This window comes from Nothoprocta perdicaria, unplaced genomic scaffold (assembly GCF_003342845.1).
Source record: "Nothoprocta perdicaria isolate Ctin4 unplaced genomic scaffold, notPer1 scaffold_3, whole genome shotgun sequence".
Lineage (NCBI taxonomy): Eukaryota > Metazoa > Chordata > Aves > Tinamiformes > Tinamidae > Nothoprocta > Nothoprocta perdicaria.
The window spans coordinates 10264050-10290152 of record NW_020455532.1 but is presented as its reverse complement, the minus strand read 5'-3'; the positions used below and the strand labels follow the sequence as shown (position 1 = coordinate 10290152).

The window sequence follows — 26103 nt, the reverse complement described above, 5'->3', positions numbered from 1 at the left end:
AAGGTCACTTTGTAAAGCTTTACAAATAGAAAAAAATATCAACAGACCTTGAAAGCAGGTAAAGCAGCCAGAGGTTTTGTCTATAGACATTTGACTGCTCTGACATTTCCAAAACTATCCCTTCCCCTGTTCCAGTCCTGGGCAATCAAGAGGCAGAGGCCACACTACAAAACACCCGTGCAACTCACTGTCCAGAGCAGATCCTGGTAATGGATCATCATCCGCACAACGTCAGCTGCCCCCTCTGCCAGCTGCTTCTCCTTCCCTTCGGGAATCTTGTTGGGCAGGCCCTTGTGCATGAAGAGGTTGGGAGCCATGACCGTGGAAACRTTCCAGAGGTTCATCTTGTTGTTTTTCTCCCTGGCAACCACTTTGCTGAGAAATTCAAGTAGTGCCTAAGGTGAGAGAAGAGGCTGGACTTTGAGTATTTATTGCCAATAATATCCTGAAAAACTAGCACAACATTTCCTGGAAAGACTATCTGACTAGCCTGCTCTCCTATAACAAGTTTCCATTCTCAATTCAGTGAAATAAAAACAAAAACACACACACAAATAACATGATTTACATTAATCATACTTTCCTTTAGAAAAGCTGCTAGCATTCCTAGAACAAAAACATGGAAGGATATTGTGGCTTTCCAGTTAAATCAACAACAGATACAATTACCTTTAAAGTGTTTCTATTGGGCTCCGGTAGAATCAGGATAAGGAGGTTAAGGGCTTGCAATCTTTGCTTCAGGTCTGGAATATCTAGAGGGAGATAAAGAGATAATGTGACAGAGATTCCCACCCCATATTTCTTGTGCCCMAAGAATTGTGGGCTGAAAAAATTATTTTAAACATATTCTAGACATCTGTTAGGGCACAATATGTACATGCCACAGCTCTATATGMATGTGGTTATTTATCAAGTCACAGAATGGTTGAGGTTGGAAGGGACCTCTAGAGATCATCTAGTCCAACCTCCTTGCTCCAGCAGGGACACCTAGAATAGCCTAATTCTCGGTGGCAACCTTGCAGCCTCAAAYGTTACAACACACTTAAAGACTCCAGGACTGTGTGCCTCCACCTTCCCAAATTTTTGTATATAATCTACCACTGGAGAAGAAGGGTGAGACTGATGCATTACAGCATCTATTACACTTAGCACAGTAAGTCTGATCYGCTAAATGTCACATTCCCACCAGATCAAAACACCCCTGACAGGAAGTCCCAAATTCTGTAGAGTTTTCCTAGAAAAAARSAAGACAAAAAACCAGACAACTTMTCCCMAAACCAGGTAATGAGTACTAAGCAGYCAAAAGAGGGACTCACTTTGTACAGCAGCAAAAGCAGGCAGATACTCTGCAGTCAGGAGCGGTGCAGGCAGCTCTCTGATGAATCTCTTCAGGAGCCCCGACACGTCGTTCTGATGGACATCATCCCAGCGGAAAAGGCCACTATAGAAGTCACTTTCTAGTTTCTGCTCCAGGCTCTATRTATAAAAACACACACATGAATACTTGAGGGCAAAATATCAAGTGAGAAGAACACAGAGGCCCTCACAGACCCTCCAGTTTCTCAGCCATGGACATTTCTAATTGTACTGGGAAGGAAGACAAGGAAATTCAGTTTAAGCCTCMTCTTGGTATCAGTTCAGCAACATGCTCACTGATCATTCTGATACTTATTAAACTACCAGAGAACTCATACCTTAATTCTGGTCTGGGATCCAGAGACTCTCAAAATGCCCTCAGTTTCAAGTCCTCTCTTTTCCAGACATGACAGTAACTATTAAGAACAGAGAAGAAAAACAAAAAACAGCAGCARCAACAACAACAACAAAAACACTTTTAGGTTACTCAAAATAAGAAGTCAGTCCTTCCCTATCACAGACTTCAAAGCCTTCCTGACTTGGAGGATCAGAAGTGCAGATAAAATCATTAGGGAACTTACTGCCTGGAGTAGCAGAGGGACCTTGGTGTTGGGGAGTAGTTTTTGGTCGTTTTCCAACAGCGTGTTGAGTGGAACTCCAAAGAGTCTTTTCTCTGAAAAAGAAATAATATATGCTGCAAGTCTATGCCACCATCCACGCAGGTGAATGGAAGTTTCTACCATCACAGCCTAAGACCATGCAGGTGAGGGAAATTTCTATCATCACAGTCTAAGACCACTTTTTTTTTTTTTTTTTTTTTTGCATATTAACTAACCTGCTGTTTTCAATTTCACTGCCTTGTTTCTCTTCAGCTCAAAGCCTAGGACATCACAGAGGGCCGTCAGCTCAATAAGGGCCAGTGTGGGAATCTTCTTCATGTCCTGAGCAGACAGATCTCCAATCCTGGTCACTCCTAGTCTGCCCTTGGGGATCTTAAATTTCTAAAGGAAAACACACAGAAAGTTTTGGTACAAGTAACACTAATGACTCTCTTAGTTTTCAAGCTCTTTTGCRTCACCCAGACATCTACTCATTATCCTGTTTCAGCACTACACAAATACCCTGAACTACTCCTACTCTATCCACTGTTGAAGAAAGTTGTCCAATTTCCAGCATTACTTTTGTAGTTGTATGAAGATCCTGGTTTACTTAAGTTAAAGACAGTCAGGTAGCCACCTTAATCTAGCTGAGCTTTAGAAGCAGTCCAGGACATCTGTGAAGAAAACTGAAAGCATCACAAGTAAAAAAGTCCACTTATTCTCCTCTTTTCAGTGGAAGTGGCCCAGATAATACTATTGCTAAAGTTTCTTAAGAAAAACTTCCTCTCTAACTCTGTTATCTTTGTTCAGCACTGAATTGAAAACAGCTTTGCCTTTCCAAAAATATCTGCCTCATATAGACCTGTTGTGACACTACCCAGACACCAACTCTCCTCTAGACAAGAGGGCAGCTAGTAAGGTTGATCAGGGAAAAAAGGAATCTTTCTGAGCTTACAGTTAGGACATTGCCATCCTTTATCCTCCTGGAATCTGACAGGAAGGATCCTTTGAGCAGAACSGCTGCCTGCTCCGAATAGGCAACGTCCATGTTGAACACCTCTTCTTTCCCAGAGTTTCGAACTGTGCAGGAGTAATCCTGAGTTTCTGCTACACGAAGAGAAAAAAAGAAAATTGACTCCAAGTTCAGAAAGCCAAAGGAATGAACCGTAATAAATAAGAGAATAGTTGGGATTGATAGGGATTTGGAGACCACTTTTATTTTTTAAAGACTGTATTAACACCTGATAGGGTTGTTGTCATAGCACAGTCCTGAGACAGCTTAGTAGATTAACTCAAAGCCTTAGCATTACAGCTGCAATCACCAAGATCAGAGTAAGATGTGCACAGCCTTTTATTTAAGGACATACCTGTGGCTACCTTCTCTCTATGCAGGCACTTAAGGTGTTCACATGGTTTCCCTGCGCTTTGTCAGTCATTTATTTGCATTTCCTAATTACTTTCTGGAAGAGTTATAGTTATCAGTATGAGTTGCAGTTCCTAAAAGTGCTGTCACAGGAGAAGCCTACTAAACCCACAGCTGAGGTTATATTTAAAAAAACACAAACAAGGCCAAAGCTTCAGGCCTCCTCAACAGCAGTACCATACCACATGTTATGTCACAGTAACAGTCTTTGCAGACGCTTTAAAACTGTCACCAGAGCTGCTCGAGCTCAGAGCCTGGATGAGCTGAGCACCTTTGGTGTTCCAGCCCTACTACAGAACTGTCAGGGTGAAAAACCACTGCAAGGCCTTTATTTGTGGGCTTATTATTTCATATAACAGCTTTTCAACAAAACAGGCTTTCAAATGCATCTTGGAGTCAACAGCTACAGAGTCAACAGAGTCAACAGAGGGCATAAGCCCTCTTCCATCTAAGCTATAGATCAGCTGATGAGGATGAGCTTCAACACTCCTCTTAAATATGCCCTGCCAACCATCTTCTAGTCTCTTACCACTGCAGGATTATCACAGGAAAAGTGATACAAATACAGGTATTAATGCTGATGCTTCAAAAGAAGGGATAGTCTTGTGTGTAGACCATGAAAATGGGATAAGACACTCTTAGTTAAAGCATGCCTCTTCCCTTAACTTGAGAGAAACCCACTACACATTAAAACTTTCTGCTTACGTTTCTGCACATTTGCACTCTGTAGATTGTGCCACAACTGGTCTGGTCTGGTCTCCTCCTTCTGTGTCACTGTCTCCTGAAAAAATAAACAAGGACACGTTTGTCTACACAAAATAGAACAAGAAATGCCATAAGCCAACATGATTTTGGCCAAAGAGCACACCTGAGAAAGAAAACAGTGCTCAAGATGAGGGCTACACGACTGCTCAGGAATTACAAGTCACTGAAGCAATCATAACTGGAGAATTTGGCATGCAGAAGGAAAACAGTATTTGTCACAAATCTCCACATCCTTAAACCAACTGCTAAGTTGTTATTTTCACACAACCTGCAGCCATTTGCCCCCTTATTTCAGGTCCTGAAGTGCTAACAAACTGCCACAGCGCACCAGTCACACAGCATGGGCTAAGCTCACAAGTAATTTATCTGCCATTTGGACACATAAGAAAGTGCCTAGTTAATAGACTCCAGCACCTAAAAGCCTCCCTTCACCAGCTTTATAGCAACCTCTACAGGTCTCATTAGACAAATGAAGCACAAGGAGGTATTTGCCAGCCAAATATGCCAATAAAAGAAACTCTTTCTTGCTAAAACTATTGAGAACATAGCAAAGATATTCTGTTAGGAAAAAGTTAGCAATTTTCTGATAACTTGTTTACAACACTGAATTGGAAAACCACCTGGGACAGTTATCTGAAAAGCCTGCTTCCCTCTGGACTTGCTTTGAGAATGACTCAAGCATAAAGGAGCTTGACTCAGTGCCTGAATTTTTGCCTAAAATGAGCATCTGACACTCTCCCCAAAATAGAAGTAGCAAACCCCATCTCTCCATAACCTGGAAAAGAAGAGCAAGGACTACAGAGGTAACCTGCTAAGTGATGAGATTCCTTTAAAACACATTTTCTTGTGTTGAAAAAGAAAACTTTGCATTTAAAAGTATTTACAAGCGTGAGAAAACTGTCTTTTTGGTTCAGTGCGTTCTGCTAACAACTAAAGAAAGTTTTAGAGTTGCCTCCCACGTCAAGTCAAACAATATTGAGCCAAAAAAAAAATATGAATAAGTCCAACAGATCTAGAGGTTTTGGAAGGGTGTCCAATGGTCTTGCCTGAAGCTAGAAGTGTTCCATTTTTAATCAAGTTATAGCTATTCAAACAGGCAGTCTTAGCATCTTTACACATGCCTTCAGCATACCAAAATGCCATTTTAAAACATCAGCTTGGATTCTCAGTTGCTTGGATTATCAAATGCAAATATTAGCAACRTACTGAGTAGGCAGGGTGGATTAAGAGTTCATAAAAACCTCCATTCTTTCACAACAGAAAGTTGAGCCATTTCAAGAGATACAGTCTTAATCTGCAAACATAAAAACATCAAATTTCACCTGAGGCCCTTAAGACAACCTTGCAGAGTTACTGCTTTTAGAAACATCATTTTTTGTCACTCATTCACCCAGGAATGTGAATAATGCTCTGCAAAAGCAAATGAATCATGACTCAGTCTTGGCATAACCTACATCTCAACCCTAGGTGAGTTACAGGAAATACAACTACACCAGTCAAGGATTATCCAGTCCACTACACCAGTCAACTACAAGTCAAGGATTATCAGCTGTGCAAATACAGTTGTCCAGAATGCAAGTCTTCTTTCTGTTTATTTAAAGATTCAGGTATCAGTGGAGAAAAACAAAACAAACCATGAGAAGGCTTCAAAGGATATCAGGGGGGCCCTAGGCTGCAGTGCTGTTGGTGCTATATGGAATTTTTCCAGCAGTTTCTAGGAAGCTTACAGATCTGCAGATTTTGCAGCAATTCCTTGTCAATGCTGATGCAGAATTTCCACAATCTCAGCTTCACTTCGGCACAGAAGACCTAGTCAACTMTGGATACAGAGATACAAGCAAACAAGGACAACCCTAGAGACAGGAACATACCCCATTGCTGACGACTCCAAAAATGTCTCGGACGTCGCGCACGGGATGCTTGTGCTTCCTCCGCCGGGAGCGGGAGTAGGTGTCCAGCCTCCGCTGCACGGCCGCGGCCTGCGTCTTGGTCAGGGTGGAGAGCAACACGATGTTGTCGTTCTCCGAGGCCCGGTCGCCCAGGAGGTCGGAGAGGCCGGCGTCCTGCAGCCAYTCGGCCTCGGCGTCCCCTTCTGCGGGCATGGGAATGGAGAAGAGGAGACAGCGGTGAGAACATGGAAGGTGGTGGTAGTTTGACTACGTAGAGCACAGTAGGGCTAGAAAACCAAGAATCTGAGCTTCTCTCCCAGGTAAATCTGCTTCTACAAACTTCAGTTTGGGAGGGGAGCTCTGACAGTAGCAGAAGCACATGGCAAGTTCAAAGGAAATGGCACTGACTCCCTGGAGTATCCATGGACTCATGACAGCTTCAGTAGATCCAAACCCAGCTCTTTGGGAAGTCCCAACCTCCAGCACTGCACACACGGATCTTGTGCTCACCTCCATCATTCAGCTGTTTAACTAACCTCATCTATATGCAAACCCATGTATCAACCAAGGCTTTTCCAGGATTCATTTGTTTTTAAACATCCAGACACTCACCTGGTCTATTCACACATATTTCATTCAACAGAGTTGCTGGCAGAATTATTGTATTGTACTGCCACTATTCTCAATATCCATACATTCAATACACAAAAGCAGAAGGGTTATAACATATTATAAAGCTATGCASAAGTTAAGGCCATCTATGCCTATCCAAAGCGCCACTAAAACTAAAGATCACTCCAGCTGCAAAATAAAGGATGAAAGCCTGGAAACACTAAAGGCAGCATAATTGAGACGAGCTTGATTTCATGCCATTCTTAATTAAAACTGCCYTTCAAACACCTAGAACAGTTTTCCCTCAGATGTTTGTGCCCTAAGCAAAGAGGCTACCTGAAAACCAAAGATAAATGTTGTAATTTAGCAGGTAGCTGCAGCTTGAGTACAGCGAATGCCAAAGCTTTTACCCTTCCATTTCCTTCATTTACTGCAGGCAGCTGCAGGACAGCTTTGTTTAAGGGCATATCGAAAAGAAAAGGATGCTGATCTGACTGAAACAATAGTTTGTTCCTATTCTTCCTTTCCAATGCAAACTGATATTTCCTCAATAAAAACTTGCCTGAGCAGCTGTGTTAATTTTAGCATTAGTAGTTTTAAAAAAAGACTTGCATCTCCTATGAGATGCAACTTTATTTTTTCCTCCCACCGTGAGGAAGCCACTATTTCATTACAGCACTTAAGAACACACAACAAATATCCTGTAAAGCCTGAAGGTACTTGACGAAGAGGCAGAATCTTTTTGCTAGCTGCACAAAAAGAGAACTTCTTTTCAGCATCRCACCACGGGAAGCAGAATTGGACTTAAAGTTGGTGTTTCCTTTTGGAAATTTTCTGGCAAACCCACTAGCATTCCTACTGCATTTTTAATTTTGCTCATTTCTCACCACCAGTTGCACAGAAGCTGACACCTACCAGCAGCTCCACCAACATACGCACTTGTTTACGGTTACTCACATTTTTATAGGCTCCAATCTGGGTACTCTCACTGGACTTTTATTTTGTTACATATCTGCAATTTCACAGAAGCACGGGGTGCAAAAGTCCTGTTTGTTGTGTCTTTGGGAACTAAAGGAAGCCAACTGCTTGCAAATTTTGAAAATATCCAGCTCCAGTCATAACAGGAAACTAATCTAACACACAGCACTAAAGAAGGATGTCTGATTTATTGTCTTTGTTAGACCTACAGCCCCATTTGATGACAAAGCACTCAAATTATTCCTATTTTTCAATTTAACATTTTTGGCCCAGTTACATTTGCTTAGTAACACWAAAGGAAAGCATAAAATAGGGTATCTACAGGGGGAAAGGGAGACAGGGGTGGAAATCACTGTCAGAATAGAGAGGCTTACAGAGGTTTAACTGCAGATCTAAGTCTGGGGAGCTGTTAATATTCTCCTTTAAGCCCTGGAGGAACAGCATTCCTGGGGCAGGGGGGAAGCATCASTGCTGGGAATAAGCAGTCAAAACTAGGGAAAACCAGCTGCAAGGACCTGCTCAAAACCTGAGCTGACCACAACTGTTTTCATGACTAATTGCACTTAGCTTCCAAAAAGTTAAAGGACAGCTAAGCATCCTGCAAACGGTTTCCAACAAAGCATTCAGCAAAACTTCCCAAGTGCTTTTCAAAACAAAATGAGAAATTCTGCACCCTCTGCAGACCCGACTACACCCCTGAGCAGCTAGGCGCAGGGATGCTAGCAGGGATAGTGGAGTGGTACTACTGCCCTAGTGCCTGCCCCGTGACTGTGCTGCACTTCAGAGTCAGGATGGATCTGCAAAAAAAATAAACAGCTGGAAAATGACCATGCTTCGTGCATTTGAGGAAAAAAAAATCTAGTTTCTGCCCACTTTAGCTGTCAGCAAAGCCATGAATGCCTTTAGCACCAGTAGCTCTGCACTGTCCCTGTTCTRCTGCCGATTTGCACCCCGGCCTCCCACTAACAGTTGGTCCCATAAACAGCTCCCCATCCTGCCACCCTCCTGCAGGGCCATTCACAAAACCAGCTTTTTCCAGCAGGTTTCACAGTTTTCCCTGTGCCTTCTCTACAGGCAGCCTCCGTGCCACAATTAGCATCAGCTCTTTGCCAAGTGGAGCCATCCTGTCTCCAAATGGAGCCACGACCTGCTGCCTTAGAGCAGCAGRCGGAGCCTCCGGGGCTGCAGCATCCATGGAGAGCCAGGCAGGAAAGCCAGAAGGATCTAACCAGCTCCCATACACCTGCCAACCTGCAGGCTCCCCTTGCTACTTGTGCTTTGAGCACGAGATCCCTTTGAGTAAACCGCTTTCCAGCAGGCACCCATAGAGTTTCTCCTTCCAGAGCTTYGCCCCTTGCAGCATCATTTCAAGTTTGCCCAGTTTCAGCCGCCAGTTAAGCAGGTAGCTCTCGCCTACCAGATCAAGAGGCACCATCAAGAGAAGCTTCTCCCTGTGTCCCGGCTCACACGCAGCAATCAAATTGCCTCCAGCATATCAGTCTTCTGGGTGTCCCAGACAGTCTTTCATCTCATGGCATGGCCTCTTTTCAGAGTCTCCTCCCCCACGCTCTCATTTTCTGAGTCACTCTGATATCCCCCTTCCAATTCTAAATAAAACAAAGCCCTTCATGCAGGGACACTAATTGCAGCTTTTGGTATCTACCACATCATGCCCATCAGTGCAGATGCTCCTTCCCTCATCTTTACTCTCCAAAACCYACCTTTAAGCATCCAGGAAACCTATTTACCCTTCCTTGCCTTAGCATCACGCTAGGACTTTCACTCAAAACTTTCTCCATTCACCTGGATCCTTCCCAGGATGAGGTCAGAATAACCACAGGAAGCTCTGCAAGCTACAGTCCCAGCCAGTGAAAGGACAGGCCAACCAGCCCAAGCACATGGTTCCACAGACACAGAAAATGCATGCTCTGCATCTGCAGGACTGCATGTTCCTTAGCAGCATCCCAGGATTTTGCACTCTCACATCAAAATGCAATTTTACTCCCCAAATTGATTGTTTAAGAAAATTTGAAGCCTTGAATGTACTACTGACTGATCTTTAAAAGTCAACTGTGTTTCAGAAGTTCAAACTAGCCCAGACTAGCACATTTCTATAGGGAATTCACCCGCCTTGCTCCACATGGTGGATAAGAACAAACAAAATAAAACCAAAACAAAGCTGTTACCAAATCTTGGTAATACTCTAATTACACCGCAACGTGCTTGCAAATCATYCAGGTGCATAAGAAATTTTTATCTCCAAGATGCTCTGTCTTCCTCCCCTCGCTCCCAGCGGTTTTGGCAACCTACCCTCTTGTGCTTTGACATCTGCAAGGCTGCATTCTTCTTGCTCGGCTTCATTGCTCTGCTTAATGTTCTCTACTTCCAGCCAAAAACTGTCCATTGACAAGTGGTCCAGAGAATCCACCCTGGAGTTGACGCRCTCTGAAAACAGGGATGCCAAGGGACTCTTTGGAGGAATCTGGCTCATTTTGCAGGGATAGTTTCTGGTACTGAGGGAGGAAGAGATAAGGAGAGACAGATTAAGCCACACGTTCAGTTATGACATTCTCAGTACATTCTTCAGTGATTAATGACTGAAATAAAAGCCAAACAGAGGTAAGGGCCAAGCTTCCTTTTGCTAGTGTTTAGCAATGACAGGCAAGGTCAGGCTCAAGTCCAACAAAGTAGGAGAAAACTGCTGTACAAATGATGTGAGACAAAGCAGCATGAACACGTTTTGCTCAACTGTCCTTCCAGCAACCTCTTAAGACACCTCCCGTTCCCACGTTTGCTTCCAAGATCCCTCCTGCAAGCAGGCACAGATGCTCTGCGTTCCCAACCAGGCCATTTCAAGCTTTGTGCATGTGCACACAGGTGACCTGGCACGCACAGCGAGTCTGATGAGTCCCAACCAGGTCAGGCCTGTCCTCTGCGTGCAAAGTCAGCACGGCCTGCATTTCAGCAGGCACAAACAGCTCCCATATTTAAGGCCCTCTTTTCCTGCCCAGACCAGATTTTTCACATTCGTGAAACAGCAAAAGTGTCCTGGGAAACCCAAACACTCAGAAATTTTTACCACCCTGCTGATTCACGAGCAACCAAGACTTCAGACTGGTCCAGCTCAGCTGCACTTTCAACCTCTCCAAAGAAAGGTGTAAGATCGTAACCACTTCACAAAATAATGCTGCTCCTAAAATGAAATGYCATTCTCTTCAAAGGGTTGTAAGCCTTTTAAACCCCACTGTATGCCTTTTACAAAGGCTTAAAAKGAAGAGGGATAAATTTAACCTAGTTATTAAAAAAGCCTCAATGGTTCAAATAYAAAACTCAGGAGACTACACACGAACTCTGGACAGTTTGAAAGGTGTTATCAAGAACATGTAGAAATCACTACGCCATCACTACAAAACAGATTTCTAGGCTCAAGATAAAGTAGATCAAATCTTATGCCAAGTGTTATGGGATATTCTGCCCTTATACTTACATGCTTACGTACATATTTCACACATTCCCTCTTCCAGCATGCATGCAGGCAACCCTTTTCTTCCAAAGGTCAAAACTAAGGCGATAACCATCATTCTGAGAACATCTGGAGCCAGCAATAGCACGGAGAACAAGAACAACAAGTTCTTTCTTTTTTTTATTTTAATATAAACAGGAACACAGAAGTTAAAGATTGAAGAGAGCTATTATGCCATTCAGTCCACCTCCGACAAGGCCAGAAGTGTCCTGTGTTACAGATTCCTTCCTTCCCATTCATAACTAATGCACCTTTCTCTCAATCCTATCATAGCTGCCATGTCAAACTATTATTTTCTTTCTCCTTTTTATTTTTTTTTTGTCCTTATGCATTGGAATAGGAATTTGGATCACTTCCCTCATACTAACTCTACAGCTGTAATATTTGCCTGCCCCTTTTCCTTGCATTTTTGACAGCCTTCTTCTAAGACAATTAAACACAGTGACTATGCCACTATCCCTACCCTGCCATGATATCCCACCAGAATGTTGTTACATGATAATCAGTAGAAGTCACCGCTTGAGTGATGAAAACAGCAGGAGATTTGGGATCATCTTGAGGGACTTTGCTTTGGCCARCAACAGCTCCAGAAACACCGTGGCAGCCCAAAGAGCACTGAAGAGCAGCCTCTCGGTGCAAAACACTATGCAGGCTAATTCTTCTGTATTCAGCCTCATGCAGCACCTGAGAAATCTCCTTGGGTTCATCCTGGGATAGAAGTTATATCCAGGTTTGCAGACCCAGCAGAACCTAACCAGCTGAGGGCAGCTCGCACAGAGCACACGCATCCCATGGTGAGTCTGCTTCACCGTAGCTCCCCAAGCCTGAACGAGGCCTGCCCAAAAAACAAACAAGCTTTGAAGACAACACAAACAGAGTCTTCAGCTCTTTCAAAGGTGTGACTGTCGCCTTGTATGGTCCACATGATTTACCCAGATACCAGATTCTGCATGGAAGCTTTCATCCGGGAGATGCCATGACCAAGTGGAACCTTATAAGGCTCAGTAACTTATTACTCCTCCTGCAAGTTATGCCTGTGTGGAGCACCTGGTAGGCCTCAGACGATTTGCACACCTGAATAGCACGGGGAGGCAGGGCTGGTGGCTCCCCAGTCCTGGACTAGGGTACGAGGTCTCAGGAGAGGTTTTTTTCTGTTCCTAGATACTGTCAACACATAGCAAATGCCTTGTAAACAGTCACGCATCTTTTCACCCTCTTGAATATATTAAACTCAAYACCGTTGCTATGTAGTTGGTCACTTCAAGTTTGAATCACTCTAGCCAGCTTCTTGCAGGATTTATGGCTGCCTGGGACACTTCATGACTTGCTCAGTGTCCTTTSCTCACTGAACATAGCTTTGCAGCAGGAAGGAACCTCTTCACCCATCTAAGTGTTTCAATCAGGACAGGTCGTGACAAGCATGAGCCAAGAAACTGCAACTCTTAATACTGCTTCCAAAAACTAAAACAAAAGACCCCAAAACTAAGATGAAAAAGAAAGGCAACAAAAAAAAAAAAAAAAAAAAACAAAAAAAAAAAACAAACAAAAAAAAAAAAAAAAAACACCAAACACAGATAAATTAAGTTATACAAGATGGAGCCTTCTACACAAGCACCTAGTTGTAGGAAATGTCCAAAGATCTGGGTCAAACACAAAGGCACACACATGGTGGAGGTGTGAATTAGCCTGAAGAGCTGGACACCAAGTCACAGAATTACAACTATCGAATCGACCACTAATTCAGAAGAAGAAAAAAATAAATTATGGTCACAAAACATGCATGTCTTACCAGTTTTCAGTTTATTTCAGGGTCAAAACCCAGCTGATTGGCACAAGATTAAAGTAAACAAAATGTTCATACAGGAAATGCTTCTCTAACTTGCTTTCAAGATCCTATCATAAACAAGCAGTTTAAATCCAATTGCAGGACTGTACAGTTAATTCTGAAGAGCGAGAAATATCTAAAGACCTGCCAATCACAGCTTGCAACAGGTTGGATTCTTAYTATAAAAACATGTAGTAGGCATCAAAAAAATAGGTAAGACTATTTGAAAAGCTAGAGAAAGTCTTGGCGTATTAGATAAGGAAAAATGGAGGTAATTATTGAAAGAATTAAACGTTTTAACATTTTTTTAAAAGGTGATTAAAAGTAAAACTAGAAAAGCTCCCCGTATAATAGAAGTTGGTCTACCTATTACTAATTTTTTAAAAAATAAAYATTATCAAGTATTTCATTTAGGCATACAGAATTAAACAGAACTGTGCTTGCACTGCACAGACAGCAAACTGCCATGAAGCAATGACTTGGGCAACACAAGCTCTACCACAGTCTCCAAACGGAGCAGAATCCATTCACATTCCTCAGTCCTGAGAGCTCTGCCACAAACCTTTCAAGCCCAGTTCTGTTCTCCTGGTGGTTCCCTAAACTGAGGGCACTGAGAACAGCCTCAAACATATCCCACCCCTCAGGGTAAAGAATGACAACACTTAAGATGATTCTTGGGAGACAGAGTGAAAAGCATACAGATGATTTAAGCATCTTAGACCAGACCATAAGCATAAGGACAGACTGATTATCAGAATACTGTGGTAAGAAGAACAGTAAGCTCTCCAATATATATTCTTAACATGCTCTGTTTTTCCCGGTCTGACAAAACCAAAGCARTTTAAGAGGCATACTTAAAGCAGTCTGCCATTGCTGACATATCTTCACACATCTCTAACCACMGGGGATCCACTCATTTACCTAATGGCTTTCACTGACATGTAGACCACGCTATGGGCATCCCCTACAAAGAGGGAGATTTAATAACTCCATTTAATAAAACACCACTGCCAACCACAAGCCACACTTCTATTAAGGGAGGGGTTTTAATCAAGGCCTTGCCGTACCTGTCTAGTTGGGCTCTGTGTCCGTAGCACTATCAGGAAGAGCCAAGATCTCACTACTACACTTTGCTAATAGGGTTGTTTGGAGTAACACAGCAATCAGTTCATCAAGATCTTCCATTATGCAAGCAGCTCTGGGAGCAGCGTCATATTTAAGGTTGTTTTRAAGAAGCCTGTTCTACAAGTGATGAGGAGGACACAGCGGACAGCTCTGCATACATTGAGCAACTCCTGCAGGAGCTGCCATTYCCCCTGCCCTATCAAGGGCACAGGCCTTTCCCAAGTCCCCATCTCCTGCCCTGCATCCTGCTTCCACCAGCAAGCAGAAACAACTTGCCCAGCACTCTGTGGAGTTCCTGAACCCTGACGGTTCTGAGTAACCCGCTGCTTTCCCATAGCACCTTCACCACTTCGTTGCAGACTTGGTCTCTTTGGATAATTTGTGCATTACTTCAGATTTCCAGGGCTGTGATGGAGTTAACAGCTTGCCTGGCAGTAAGTATTTACATTACAGTATTTAAGACCAAATAAACTTTGTCTCAACGCTTGCCTTTCAAACCTACATTTAGAATAGACTCATCTGCTCTGGAAAGGATCCAAATAACCAAGCCAAGGCGCAGCAAAACTTCCCTATAACTGTTGATCTACCGAGAGGTCAGTCTGTCACACTGAAGTTTAGAGCTTCACTTAAGCACAGGATTGATGAATGCATGTAGATGCAGCCAATTCAAAAATGCTCAAAGCCATGCTTAAGTGGGTGTCCAGTTCATGCCACCTCTTCCTCTATGAATTTAAGCCATGCTCTGTGTGTATGCTCAGCTTTCACTGCCGGTCAGCACAGACGAGCCCCTTGGTCTCTCCTCAGCACTAGCGGGTGAAGCAGACATGACCTCCAGTCCAGTCAGGACATGGAAATCCTGCTATCAGCAAGGAGGACATGGCCAAAACAAGAGTTTGGGGACCACTGCAATACTGATTTAAACTCTGGATAGATAAATCTGATGGTTTATATGGGAATCAGATATTAAAGGAGGTGGCACCTCCATCTCTGTTTCCATCCTCACATGCTCCACGTGCACCTCAGCAGTGCCAGCACTTTTGTCCTTCCCACAGCTGCGAGGAGCCGGGTTCTCCATCACCATTCGGCTACCAGCATAACTTTGGTACCAGAGCCAAGAGAGCGGCCAACGGGAGGAACAAACAGCTCGGAGCCCTTGGCACAAGCAGGCGCTGATGCATCCCCATGGCGGGGACGTCGGATGGGCAGGCCCTCGGTGCCGCTTCATCATGGCCCCGTGGTGCACTGACCCAGGGGCCTAACAGAGCCCTCATGAGTCAGGAGCTCCTCAGGCCTGAAGGTGTGCTCGGACAGGCCCTGCTCCCGCTAGGTCAGCACGGATGCCAAGCATGGGGAATGGGACACCATGAGGAGAAGGCCCACTCAGCACCTGTGGGTGGAAGGACATGAGTTGGCCCCATCCATGGGTGATCAAGCACGAGATGCAGCCACACAAAGCTCCACTCGTTTGAGGCCAGTAAACCTCCACTTTGTGGCCCCGATGAGAGGGATAAGCCTCGATTTGAGGAAAGAAAAGCTYCCCAGCACGGCCATCTTGAGCCATCATCCTGACGGGATGGGCGAGGCGCTGGCCCCGAGGGAGGGAAAGCCGGAGCCGCGAGCGCGGCGTCTCGGGAGGCAGGATAACCAGATCCCCAAGCCGGGTGGTAAGTGCCTTAACAAGAATCCAATAAACAACCCGTAGTTACCTCTGCAAAAATAAACAGCTGCTAATGAGCGGAGCGGGGTGCCTTCAATACCCTTGTGGAAGCACCTTGTGGCATGAGTATCTCCAAGGGGCACAGGAACAGCGCAGCACCCATGTCTGGACCCCACCAACCAGCACATGTCAACACTCAGAGAAGCTACAAGTTTGGGTCAAGCTCAGCGAGAAGCAGCAGCGTCTCCAAGGCACAAACCCACAGCGGGGAACTCCTCCAACTCATCCAACAAAACCCTAAACTGCTTTCAAATATCTTGATTTTTAGCAGAGAAATCCCGCAGTAATCTGCTCCAAGGCTGACGGGCGCAAATTTAATCTATTTAATCCAGTCCACTTAAAAATGAATATGTCTAAAGTCATTCACCGTATTATCCTGTGAGATTTTCCCTGAACTGCCTGTTTTTATTTATTGATTTTTAAACAAAGTTTCTAATTTTGCCTAGGAACTTTGGAAGATTTTCTGCTTTCTTGTTGCTATGCACAAGGCCAAACCAGAGCCAGGGAACTGAGCAGTCATACAGAAATACTGGAGAAGAGGGCTATGATATAAACTGTCACAGTACGTCCACACAAGAGCAACAAGTGTAGATCAACTCCAAGAAGAAGACATCTGCAAAGATAATCGCAATTCCCAAATGGATGCAAATACACCTGGATCGAGTCTYGAGTCTGTAATAGCACTTGTGAGCATGCCAGCATTGCAGGTTTTGTCAAGCAAAGCAGTTAAGCTTTCACTTATACCCGTTCCCACGTGGGTTTTGCTAATAAATGAGTGGTTTTCACCCACATACAACTTCATGAGGCACCAACAACCCTCAAACACCCCATCACCAAGGCGGTTTCGCTGCCTCATGAGCCAACGCGTGGCCTTCGTGTTCCCTCCACGACACTTCCCTCCCAGACACACACACGAGCTGCCCCTCAGACCGATCCCAAGGAAAGACTACCAAGTAAGAACCAGAAAAAGGGAGGGGGAAAAGGCAGATTTTGCTGYGTTTCTACCATTAAGAAATTTAAAACATATTTAGGAAGTGTGTTAAGTTTTGTTTGCCTCTGGAAGTTTGTTGTTTCCCCTCTGCTTTGCCACAAAGGGATATTTTCTTATGTCTATCCCATGCCTTCTGGATAGAAAATATAATAATAATAATAATAATAATAATAATAATAATGCGAACACCCAGTAGCAGAGCACCCTGCAGCTCGACCCCGTACCTGCGACTCCTGCGGCCGGGCAGGCGGCCAGCCGGCTCGATGGGCTGCAGCACAACCTGGGGCCTGGGGATCCGCGTGGGAGCAGAGGCAGGCGCCGCTTTCCCGAGCGGATCCATGCTGCGAGGGAAAGCGGCAGCCGCGTCCGCGCCGCTTCCAGCTGGGCTGCGGAGCRGAGCCGCTGCCCCTCTTCCCAATCCTGTCCGATCGGGCACCGCTCGCGTCCTCTCCTCCCAGCCGGCCGCCGGAGCTGCCGTGAATGCAGCCRGGGCGTCAGGAGCAGCGTGCCAAAGAGCCGCCCGTCCACACCTGCATCGCGGGCTGCACAAGCGCCGCTTCCAGCACCCGGAGGAACAGGAATAATTAGAAGTAGGAGCCTCCCRGAGCCTGCGCCAAAACGTTAGCTCAGCTCTCGGCCACGGGGAAAAAAGCAGCTCCCAATGGGATGCTGGAAAGGAGGAGCACAACGGCACGTTCGCACCTCGATGTTGTGTTTCTAATATGCAAAGGAACGTCAGGAAAAGCAGCAAGCCTCTGCTGGAGGATCACGTGGGATGGAGAGGGAGGCTGAGCATTCAGAATAAGGCAAATTCAGCATACCAGGTCATAGCTCTGCAGTGAGTAAGCTGTGGCTTTATGAAAGACCCTGGTGTCGAAAGAGCGGCACAAAACTGTAACACCCACAAAGGTCATTTTGCAAGTTCCAGATGCTTCTTCTGAAATTTCAGCAACTGGCAAAGTATGCAAGTGTGCAGGGACAGAGCTACAGGATTCCCCATCGCCCTGGCTGCAGAAGGTTTCCACATTTATTTCCYCCCACACAGACTTTTCATTCTTCTTTTCCACCAAGGCTCCATTCACAGTATTTCTGCAACTTCCCTTTCCTCTCATTTTCATTATTCCCAGTCCCTAAGTGACAGGGACAAATGTGTGAGTTGCTGAAAGCTTCCTGGAGAAGAACATGAGGTGTTCTCTGGAAAACTACCTGTCATAAAAGCATGCAAAGAGGCYATCTCACATTAAAGTCCTATTTCTTACCCATTAATACAGCCCTTTYCCCAGCCCCTGCTCTAACCTAGATGCTTGCACCCTGCCTTGCAAACATGCATCTAACTTGCTGCAGAAGTCACAATATTTTATTGCCTGAATTCAGAGCACAATCCACTTTCATACCTTCAGAGAGACTTGGGTAGCAAAAGCATCACACGCCAGCTCTGCTCTAGGAAATGTCCCCATTTAGCTTATTCACTACAAGGGGTCAGCCCTAATGAGTATTGAAGGCATGGAAATTCAAAACTCTAAGCCATTCCCTCTCCGTTTTTTGTCATTCAGGTCACAGCTTCTCCCACATCAGTGCTGAACTGAGATGAACCCCAGGACACATTAGGCTGGACTAGTCTCAGGAGACGCTGAGCTGGTGAAATTCATGGTTAAAATGAAAGCCCATACACGGGCTACAGCTTTCACAGCAGTAGGAATTTGGACATAAGCAGCGTATTACAAAAATAGAGCCAACACTAAAGRCCTGATTGACATGCTAAAGGCAATAAGAACAACACTGCTCTTCTCGCTCAGCCCCAYGAGCCAATGGAGGGCGCAAAGGATCAGAGGACAGAGGTGCAAGCTGCACTACGTGACTGCAAAAGCTTCCCAAGTTTCTGAGACAGTGGAGATCAGAGCAAGGAGATGAGAACAACAAATCCACTTCTGAGAGGAGACGCGAGTGCTCTAAGCTTTGATGTTTTTAAACTAGCTCAAGAAAACATGATTTCTACTATTTTCCATGCAGGACCTTGCCTTTCCAAAAGGCTTTGTACCAAGCTCACCTTGCTCTGAAACAAGGTTTGTATTTTGGGTCACTCCTCATAGACACACATAAGCTGCCAACGCTAGAAGGAGATGGCCACAACAACCCATAACTATATTTCTTTTATTCCTCAGCCATGTTCCCTTCGCATTAAGCTTTTTCACAACCTCAGCCAGCTGCTTTTAGGTTTTGACTGCTCTTCAGAGACAAGCTGAATAAGTTACTAATACGACCTACCTGCATTGTCCWAGGTTTCTAAAGCAACAGAAATCAGCAACAAACCAGACAAACCTCAGCCTCATTGCAAAACTATGAAGTATTTAAAGCACGCAGAAAGAAAAGGGAATTTCCTAAACAGCACATGCAACCTTATTTACTGCTACAAAGCAGCAGAAGCTAATTATTTAAAATTTAAACTCTGCTTGGTAATGAGGTGCAGTCGTACAAACATTTACAGCCTTTCACATATTTACTCCTTTCTGCACTCTGGTTACTGCYGGTATTAAAGAAAGGGAATCAGCAAACTTATTGCCCAATTCGTATGAAAGGAGGTGGAGAAATAGGACACAGAGGCAAACTGACTCTGGAGAGAGGACAGACTGAATCAAAACATGAKTTTATTACAACTCTAGTTCTGAGTTTTGTTGCACGTTCCACAGGACAACCTCACTGACATCATTCGCTATGCACCAAGCTCGCTGGGGTGAGATCATCTAGATCCCAGGAGCTGAACCCTAATCAAATGTGGAGACAAGGAGACATACCAAGGCTCTCGGCATTCAATTAATGCACATGAATCACTGGTACAGGCCCAATGCTGGTAACGTCAGAGCTTTAGTGCATGAGTTATTGCTGAAGGTATCTATATGCCCTGCCAAATCCATGTGACTTGGCTTGTTCAATAAACCCCTCCTCTTCTCTCTCTCTCTTTTTTTTTTTTTTTTGAGCCAAAAAGATAGGATAAAAACATTCCAAATACACTCAGATAGTTGGAAACTTCAGCTTGGCAGAGCATGTAATTCTGGCGATCTGGAATGTATGGGAATGTCCCGGGGACCTCAGGATCTCTGTTGATCTGGGACAGCCTTATCCAGACATGGGCACTGGAAAGAGCTCCACACTGCTGCCTTCTAGTCCATGCAAAGCCCACGAGCTGCTTCACAAGGTATCGAGCCAGTTTTTCATCTTCCTGCCACCCCCCAAAAGCTTTTTTAATTTAATTAAAAAAAAAATCAAATGCAAGTGAAAGACACTTCTTCCTGGAGTGAAAAATTAAGACAGCTTAAAATCCCTTACACTGTTTTTCCGCCAGAAAACTATGTTCCTTTGAAAAGCATATAACAAGAAAATAGTTAACTCTACTTCTTTACACATCAAGAAAATCCTCAAGCAGTGCTATCTATCCATCAGGCGGCTTCGTTAAGATTAAGAGATTACTTTCTGGAGTCACTCAGGCGCTCAGGGTGCCCAAGCCCCAGCTTGTTTGCAGCTCAGCACAGAGGCAGAGCTCGAGCTGTGTCCTGGTGTGGGGTGCTCAGCACCAGCCCCATACACGTAGCAGGCACTACATCACGTCTGGTGTCCCCATCAACGTGTCATCGTGCTGGGAAAGATCCCCACCTCTCCCAGGGATGCTGCTATCAGGTCAACGCAAGCAAGCAGGTGCTTCACCATCCTCAACTCCACGCAGCTTCCATAACCTTCCCTGCTTTGTCCACATGGCGATGGCTCAACCACCGCTGGGCAGACCCCACTTACCATAAAGCCCCACCAGCTACGTGCCAGAGCACACAATCTGCTTTACTGCAGCTACGAGCAGTAGCAAACAGAGGATTAGGGCTTCAGCAAGAGCAGATGACTCTAAGCAGAGATCACTTGCCTGTGGTTGGCTATTACCTTGCATATGAGGAAGAAAACAAACAACTCCCCCTGCCACACACACACAAAGAGAAAAACCGCAGAGGGCACTAGAAACTAGCACTAGTGGTGGTGGATGATGCCAAAGCTAGAGCTGCTCCATCACCTCATGCTCAGCTGCAGCAGCTCAGAGCTGCAATCCACACCCAGCACAGCTGAACATGCAGCCGCCTCCACTCTGCCCACCACCTTGCCAGGGGCTACCACCCATCCCAGGCACGATGGGACCGTGCTGTGTCCTCCTCAGCTGCTGCTGCTGCTCAGAGCTGGGCACAGCTCCCCAAGCCCATAGGAATTTTGCCCAAGAAGGCAAAAGGAGTCAGCAAGAAGATCCAAGACTGTGGTTCGCAACCCTGCTTTCCTTTTGCCCTTACCTTAGGTCTAAACTGGCACACAGGGATTGAGATGAACAGAAATGGGAAAAGCATTAATGAAACTTTGGTTTTATGACTAATTTGGGACAAATATCAAAACCCCAAAGATTATTTACGTGCATTTTAGTACCTCGCATAGAGGCCAGCAGCCACAACGCTAATGGAAAAGTGTCCTGGAGATTGAYGGATAATGTCACAGTTCAGGGAGTGAGGGAGGAGGAAAAACCCAACACCGTTCAAACATAGATGTACATTTAGATAGCAGACCTGCAAAGTTGCTTAGAACTAATTACTACTGTAAATAATGTAATTTAAAGCACCCAAAGCACTTGCACTGCTCAAGGAAGAGCTCTAACAATAGCAGGAAGTCCTAAGACACAGCAGCTATTCTTAACACACAAAAACACTGATCCCAGTGAATAACCAAAAGTTATTTTCTAACCTAAACTGATTATATTTCTGCCTCCTGGGCATTTTCAGGCTGGATAAAATTAGAAACCTTAACAGGTTTCTGCGTATGCCCTTGCTTAGCTTCCTGTTCAAACACATGCCTGACTCTGCTGGAGGTTGTGCCTTGCAAAAACCATCACTCTCGCTGAGCCCCAAAGGCAGAAGAAAAAAAAAAAGTGACAGATACCAGAGCCACCAGCATCATAACCACCAAGCTGCTGGTTCACTTCCTTTGAAGGCAAGAGGTCATTATTACTGTGGCCAGGCGACAGTCCTACCCATCACTTTTAGGTGACGGGAGGCAGATGTGACAAAATTAGCAGTCACTTGCCCATGTGGCTAACGAGTAACAAGTGCCTCATATCTGAGGCACTCAGATCTGGAGGTGAGTCAGGCTGGTTCACACGGGCTGTGTCCCACAGCATGGACCCCAGTTGAGCTTCACCTGCTCAACTGGTGGAGGCTGCACTGGAAGCTCTTGTGTTTTCTCCATTTTCATAAAAACAAGAACGAGCAAGARCTCCAATGTCAAAGCTGGCAACCCAGAACACGTCACAAACCTCATTTGATTTTTGYAAGCTGTGTTTTCTTCTTCCTGTTGGGAAACGCATAGAGCCAACAAGTGGGAAGAGTGTCAGAAAGGGACCGTCTCATTCTGCTATGCCAGTTCCCAGGCCAAGGACGTGAGAGATCAGGCCATCACCTTGGTTATTTCCTGCACCGGGATCACRAGCAGCAATTCCCAGTGCCAGGATGGCTTCCACGGGCTGAACTCACTGTGAGTCAGGTTGTTTTTTTGAACAACCCACGGGAGTTGCTGCCCAAAGAATGCCAAACATTTACTCCCAGAAGAAGTCATGCACGCGACAGAGCTCCACCATCAGCACAGAGAGCACGGTGGACAACTACCAAGGTTATGAGGCAGCTAAACAAGAGTCACTGAGAGCTGACTCAACTCGAATAACCTAGAGCAAGGATAGAGGAAGACAGAGAGGGGAAAAAGTAAGAGTGATCTGATCATAGCTTCAGAACTAAATCTTTCAATAAGTATTGAAATTTCACCAAAGTGAAATACCTAAGGGTCTGAGTCTGGACAAAATACAAATGCAGCTTACAAAGCAGTATTTGTTTGCTTTGCAATTTGTTTACTAAAGATCCACCCAAACTTAAAACAAACAGACTCTAGAAGTTTCTATAATGTTTTAGTTTAGCTGAATCTACTTCGGAGATTAGGCTAGGACCTCCTCCTCATTACCAAAGCTTGTCCTTTTGAAGAATTATAATAAAAACTGAACCTACTTACCTGTCCAGAGAAGGAATTACTCAACAGGTCCCGTGAATTGTCACAAGGGAAGTTATCTGCAGCTTGCAGTACTTCTGGTATAGAACATTTCCTCAAAAATCAAATGCCCCAGGCTCATCTGTGGGGAAGATATCAATCAGATGGATGTCRATCACCTGAGAATCTGATGAATCAGACTGCTCTTAGATGAGCAAGGAAAGAGTCCCACTAATGCTGTCAGAAGAGTCTTACAAATCAAGATGTGGTGCGACTGCAACTGCAGTCTGGGTCTGCAAATCCCTGCATGGTCCCATCAGGGAGTCTTCTTCTCCTTCACACTTGTCTGTGCAGGGGGAGATGATGAGCATCCTAYGATTTGTATTTATGGTCATTCTCTTTTTTTTCGTCCTTTAACACAGGCAGAGTTAGGATAAAAACAGAATTGGCCTAACCCTTCCAGAGACTCAGGAATTAAAATACATAAATACTAGTCATCTATCACCCTTTCTGCTGCACTGAATYGTCACTTTAAAGCCACCACACACAGCTTTTCTACACTATTTTCAGCTACAAACAGTGCAACAGCTGGAATGGAGCTTGCTGAGAAGCCTGAAAGTGATTTCACAACACAACTAGCACCTCTTAGGAGCTATTAGTAGTTAGGGCTTGGTTACCTCACTAGGAGTGGGTTTGTTTTTCCAAAATAGTCACCATTTAATCCCATGGGTCTTCATGAAATCCAAAATTCAAGTATTTCCAACATCATCTAGTAGGAGCCAACTAGGGGAAATGAATAAAGTTTACTAGGAACATTTTGAAGGGACTTTATAGTGAAGGATTTAAAGGCAGAAGAGCACAGGGTAGGTGAGGCGAGTTGTGTAAGATCAAACAGACCTGGACCTGTTCAAAGGTCCAGAAGCTGGACTGGTACCTGCAAATCCCCCTTGCTGTTTACTCTTGTATAAAAATCCACTGTTCCGAATAAAGGGCAGAAGAGGGGAGAGTCAGAAATCTCTATCAACTGGTGTTGCAAAATAGCTCCTTATTTTTTTCCAGTTTACACCCTGTGTGCAAGTTCAGAACAATGCAATACTATTTCCAAGGGAAAAATACAGACTTTGAAGGTCATCCATTGAGCAAGAGCTTCATCAAATACAACAAGATGCAGAAATCTAATTTGGACTCACAGTAGAGCTGAAAACTACAGCCATTTTATATTTTAAACCTAAAAGCAKACGCACAAGCAGATGAACTACAGCTGTTATGTTTTAATGACACAGCTCTAGTAAGTCTGATGAACTGTTATAATCAAGGAAATTCAAGATGTTATAACCAGGCTGGTCTAAGCAACAAAACACCTGAGTACAATGGAGATTTTTCTAACATGGGCATCCTTTTAACTAMTATTTTTGTCAGAAATCATACTCATTCCAAGTGACAGCTTCTTGACCTTACAAAGACTATATTTTCTTTGCCATCTGCTTTGTTCACTCTGACAACAAAGCAATGCTGATCCATTGCAAAACCGAACCAACCTCACCAGAAGAGCAAAGCCTTCAACCAGGAATTCTTTAGTTCCGCTTATTGATTTATCCCCCTTGTTAAGGTTTTTCCTGCTAACATATTGTTGCAGCTAGAAAGAGCTTTGCACGAAGCCATTCTCCCAAAAAAACCCTTTTATTTTCCCCCTCAACAACGTGTGCTGGTATTTAATAGAGCCTTGAATTCTCCCAACTGACCTTGGAGCTTTGTGCTTGCTCAGATGTCTTCCTGGCCTGGAAACATCCGGCAGCTCCAGGCCTGTTTTACTCTGGTCAAGAGCGAGTAGRAAGCATGAGGTGAACAAACTCTCAAACTCTTGAATGAAGGACATCAGAATGAGCGCTCCCTGAAGGTATCCTTCCTCTCTGCTAYGCAGAGGAAATAACCACATCTAAATACAGCTGTTACCTTTATCTCCTTTTACCCTTCTCAAGTCCAAGCTGGAGCGAGTCCAGGATTCTGGAGCGTTTGACCACAACAGCTGCATCCCAAATCGGCTGCGGGGATGTATCTGCTGCTGCCTCATGTCCACCTTCCGCTACGAGGCATGCAAGGATTTCCTTCCACTGTGCGAGCCCGGCGCTTGCAAACATTAACATTGTCTGAGCTTTACCTTGACCGAGAAAAACAACTTTCATCAGCACACTTGTATTTACTTGTTGCCCAAAGAGGATATCCTTCCAGTTCCACTATATATTGCCCACCTGCCATGGACCTAACAAGGGATGCAGACTACTGTTCACTTAAAAATCTCTTCCATGGCCTTCCCCTGCACTACAGGAGAGCTTGATAAAGAACAGGTAGCTTCTTCATAGCTCTGTGTATAGCTCTCCCTCCTGCTCATAAAACTTACTCTTAATTAATAGAATCCAGTGATAAAGTAAGATTTTAAGCTGCATGAATCTAGCAAGCAGGGTGTTTTAATCACTTATCATACTTAGTCTCTTCCTCCACATTGCAAGATGGTTTACTAGTTTGTGTGGTAGAAGATTATCCTACACAGCGTAGTCATGTAAGGGAACCAACTACCCACTGTTGGGAAAGGCCCAGGCATGGGGATTTTCCTCTACCTTAAGTCAAGGGACAATAAATTAACAGGCATTGGAAAAATCCAACTCATATTTCCCCGAACCCCCTTCTTGGGGCCCAATGGAGGCACCAAGTCAGCATTGCTCTCCATCAAGCTTGCAGCCTTGCACTCATCCAAGTGAAGCACACACATTGCAGACACCACCTTCACGAGCAACCATGAATCTACTAGACAGCCTGACCAAGACATCCATAAATCAGACACTTCCCACTCAGGGCACATGYGACACTGGCCTAAACTAGTTCAAAAACCAGGTTCTTTCTCAAGACAAGGTAAAGCCTCTCACACAAGCTTACATTGAAGAGTCCATCGGGCTTGTGCCATTACAAAAGAATAGTACAACAGGATTATGTGATGAGCAAAATCAACAAACAGTAATTCATACACTAAAAACATGCTCAGAGCTCAGTCAAGTTGTTTACCACAATGCTGAGGACTCAACCGTGTGATGGACTCAACCGTGTGATGGACTCAACCGTGTGATGGACTCAACCGTGTGATGGACTCAACCGTGTGATGGACTCAGTGTCATTTCTTAGGTTCAGGCTCCACCAAATGCTGGGAGTGTGTGTGTTCACACGGACATCACAGGACGAAAGCCACAAGACCATTACTGG

At 44.7% G+C, this 26103-nt stretch overlaps 1 protein-coding gene across 1 annotated transcript in view; it reads right to left on the bottom strand.

Annotated features, from left to right (window-relative positions):
- ARHGAP40 (Rho GTPase activating protein 40) overlaps positions 1-26103 on the bottom strand; it is a 42870-nt gene that overhangs the window by 5007 nt on the left and 11760 nt on the right. Inside the window, exons 4-13 of the mRNA XM_026042038.1 lie at positions 9933-10135; positions 6015-6235; positions 4084-4159; positions 2911-3062; positions 2192-2357; positions 1938-2029; positions 1695-1772; positions 1317-1476; positions 670-752; positions 189-395 (exon numbers count right to left, since the gene is read on the bottom strand). Of these exons, the coding sequence (XP_025897823.1) occupies positions 189-395; positions 670-752; positions 1317-1476; positions 1695-1772; positions 1938-2029; positions 2192-2357; positions 2911-3062; positions 4084-4159; positions 6015-6235; positions 9933-10135 (1438 nt within the window). The remainder of the gene's footprint in view (positions 1-188; positions 396-669; positions 753-1316; positions 1477-1694; positions 1773-1937; positions 2030-2191; positions 2358-2910; positions 3063-4083; positions 4160-6014; positions 6236-9932; positions 10136-26103) is intronic.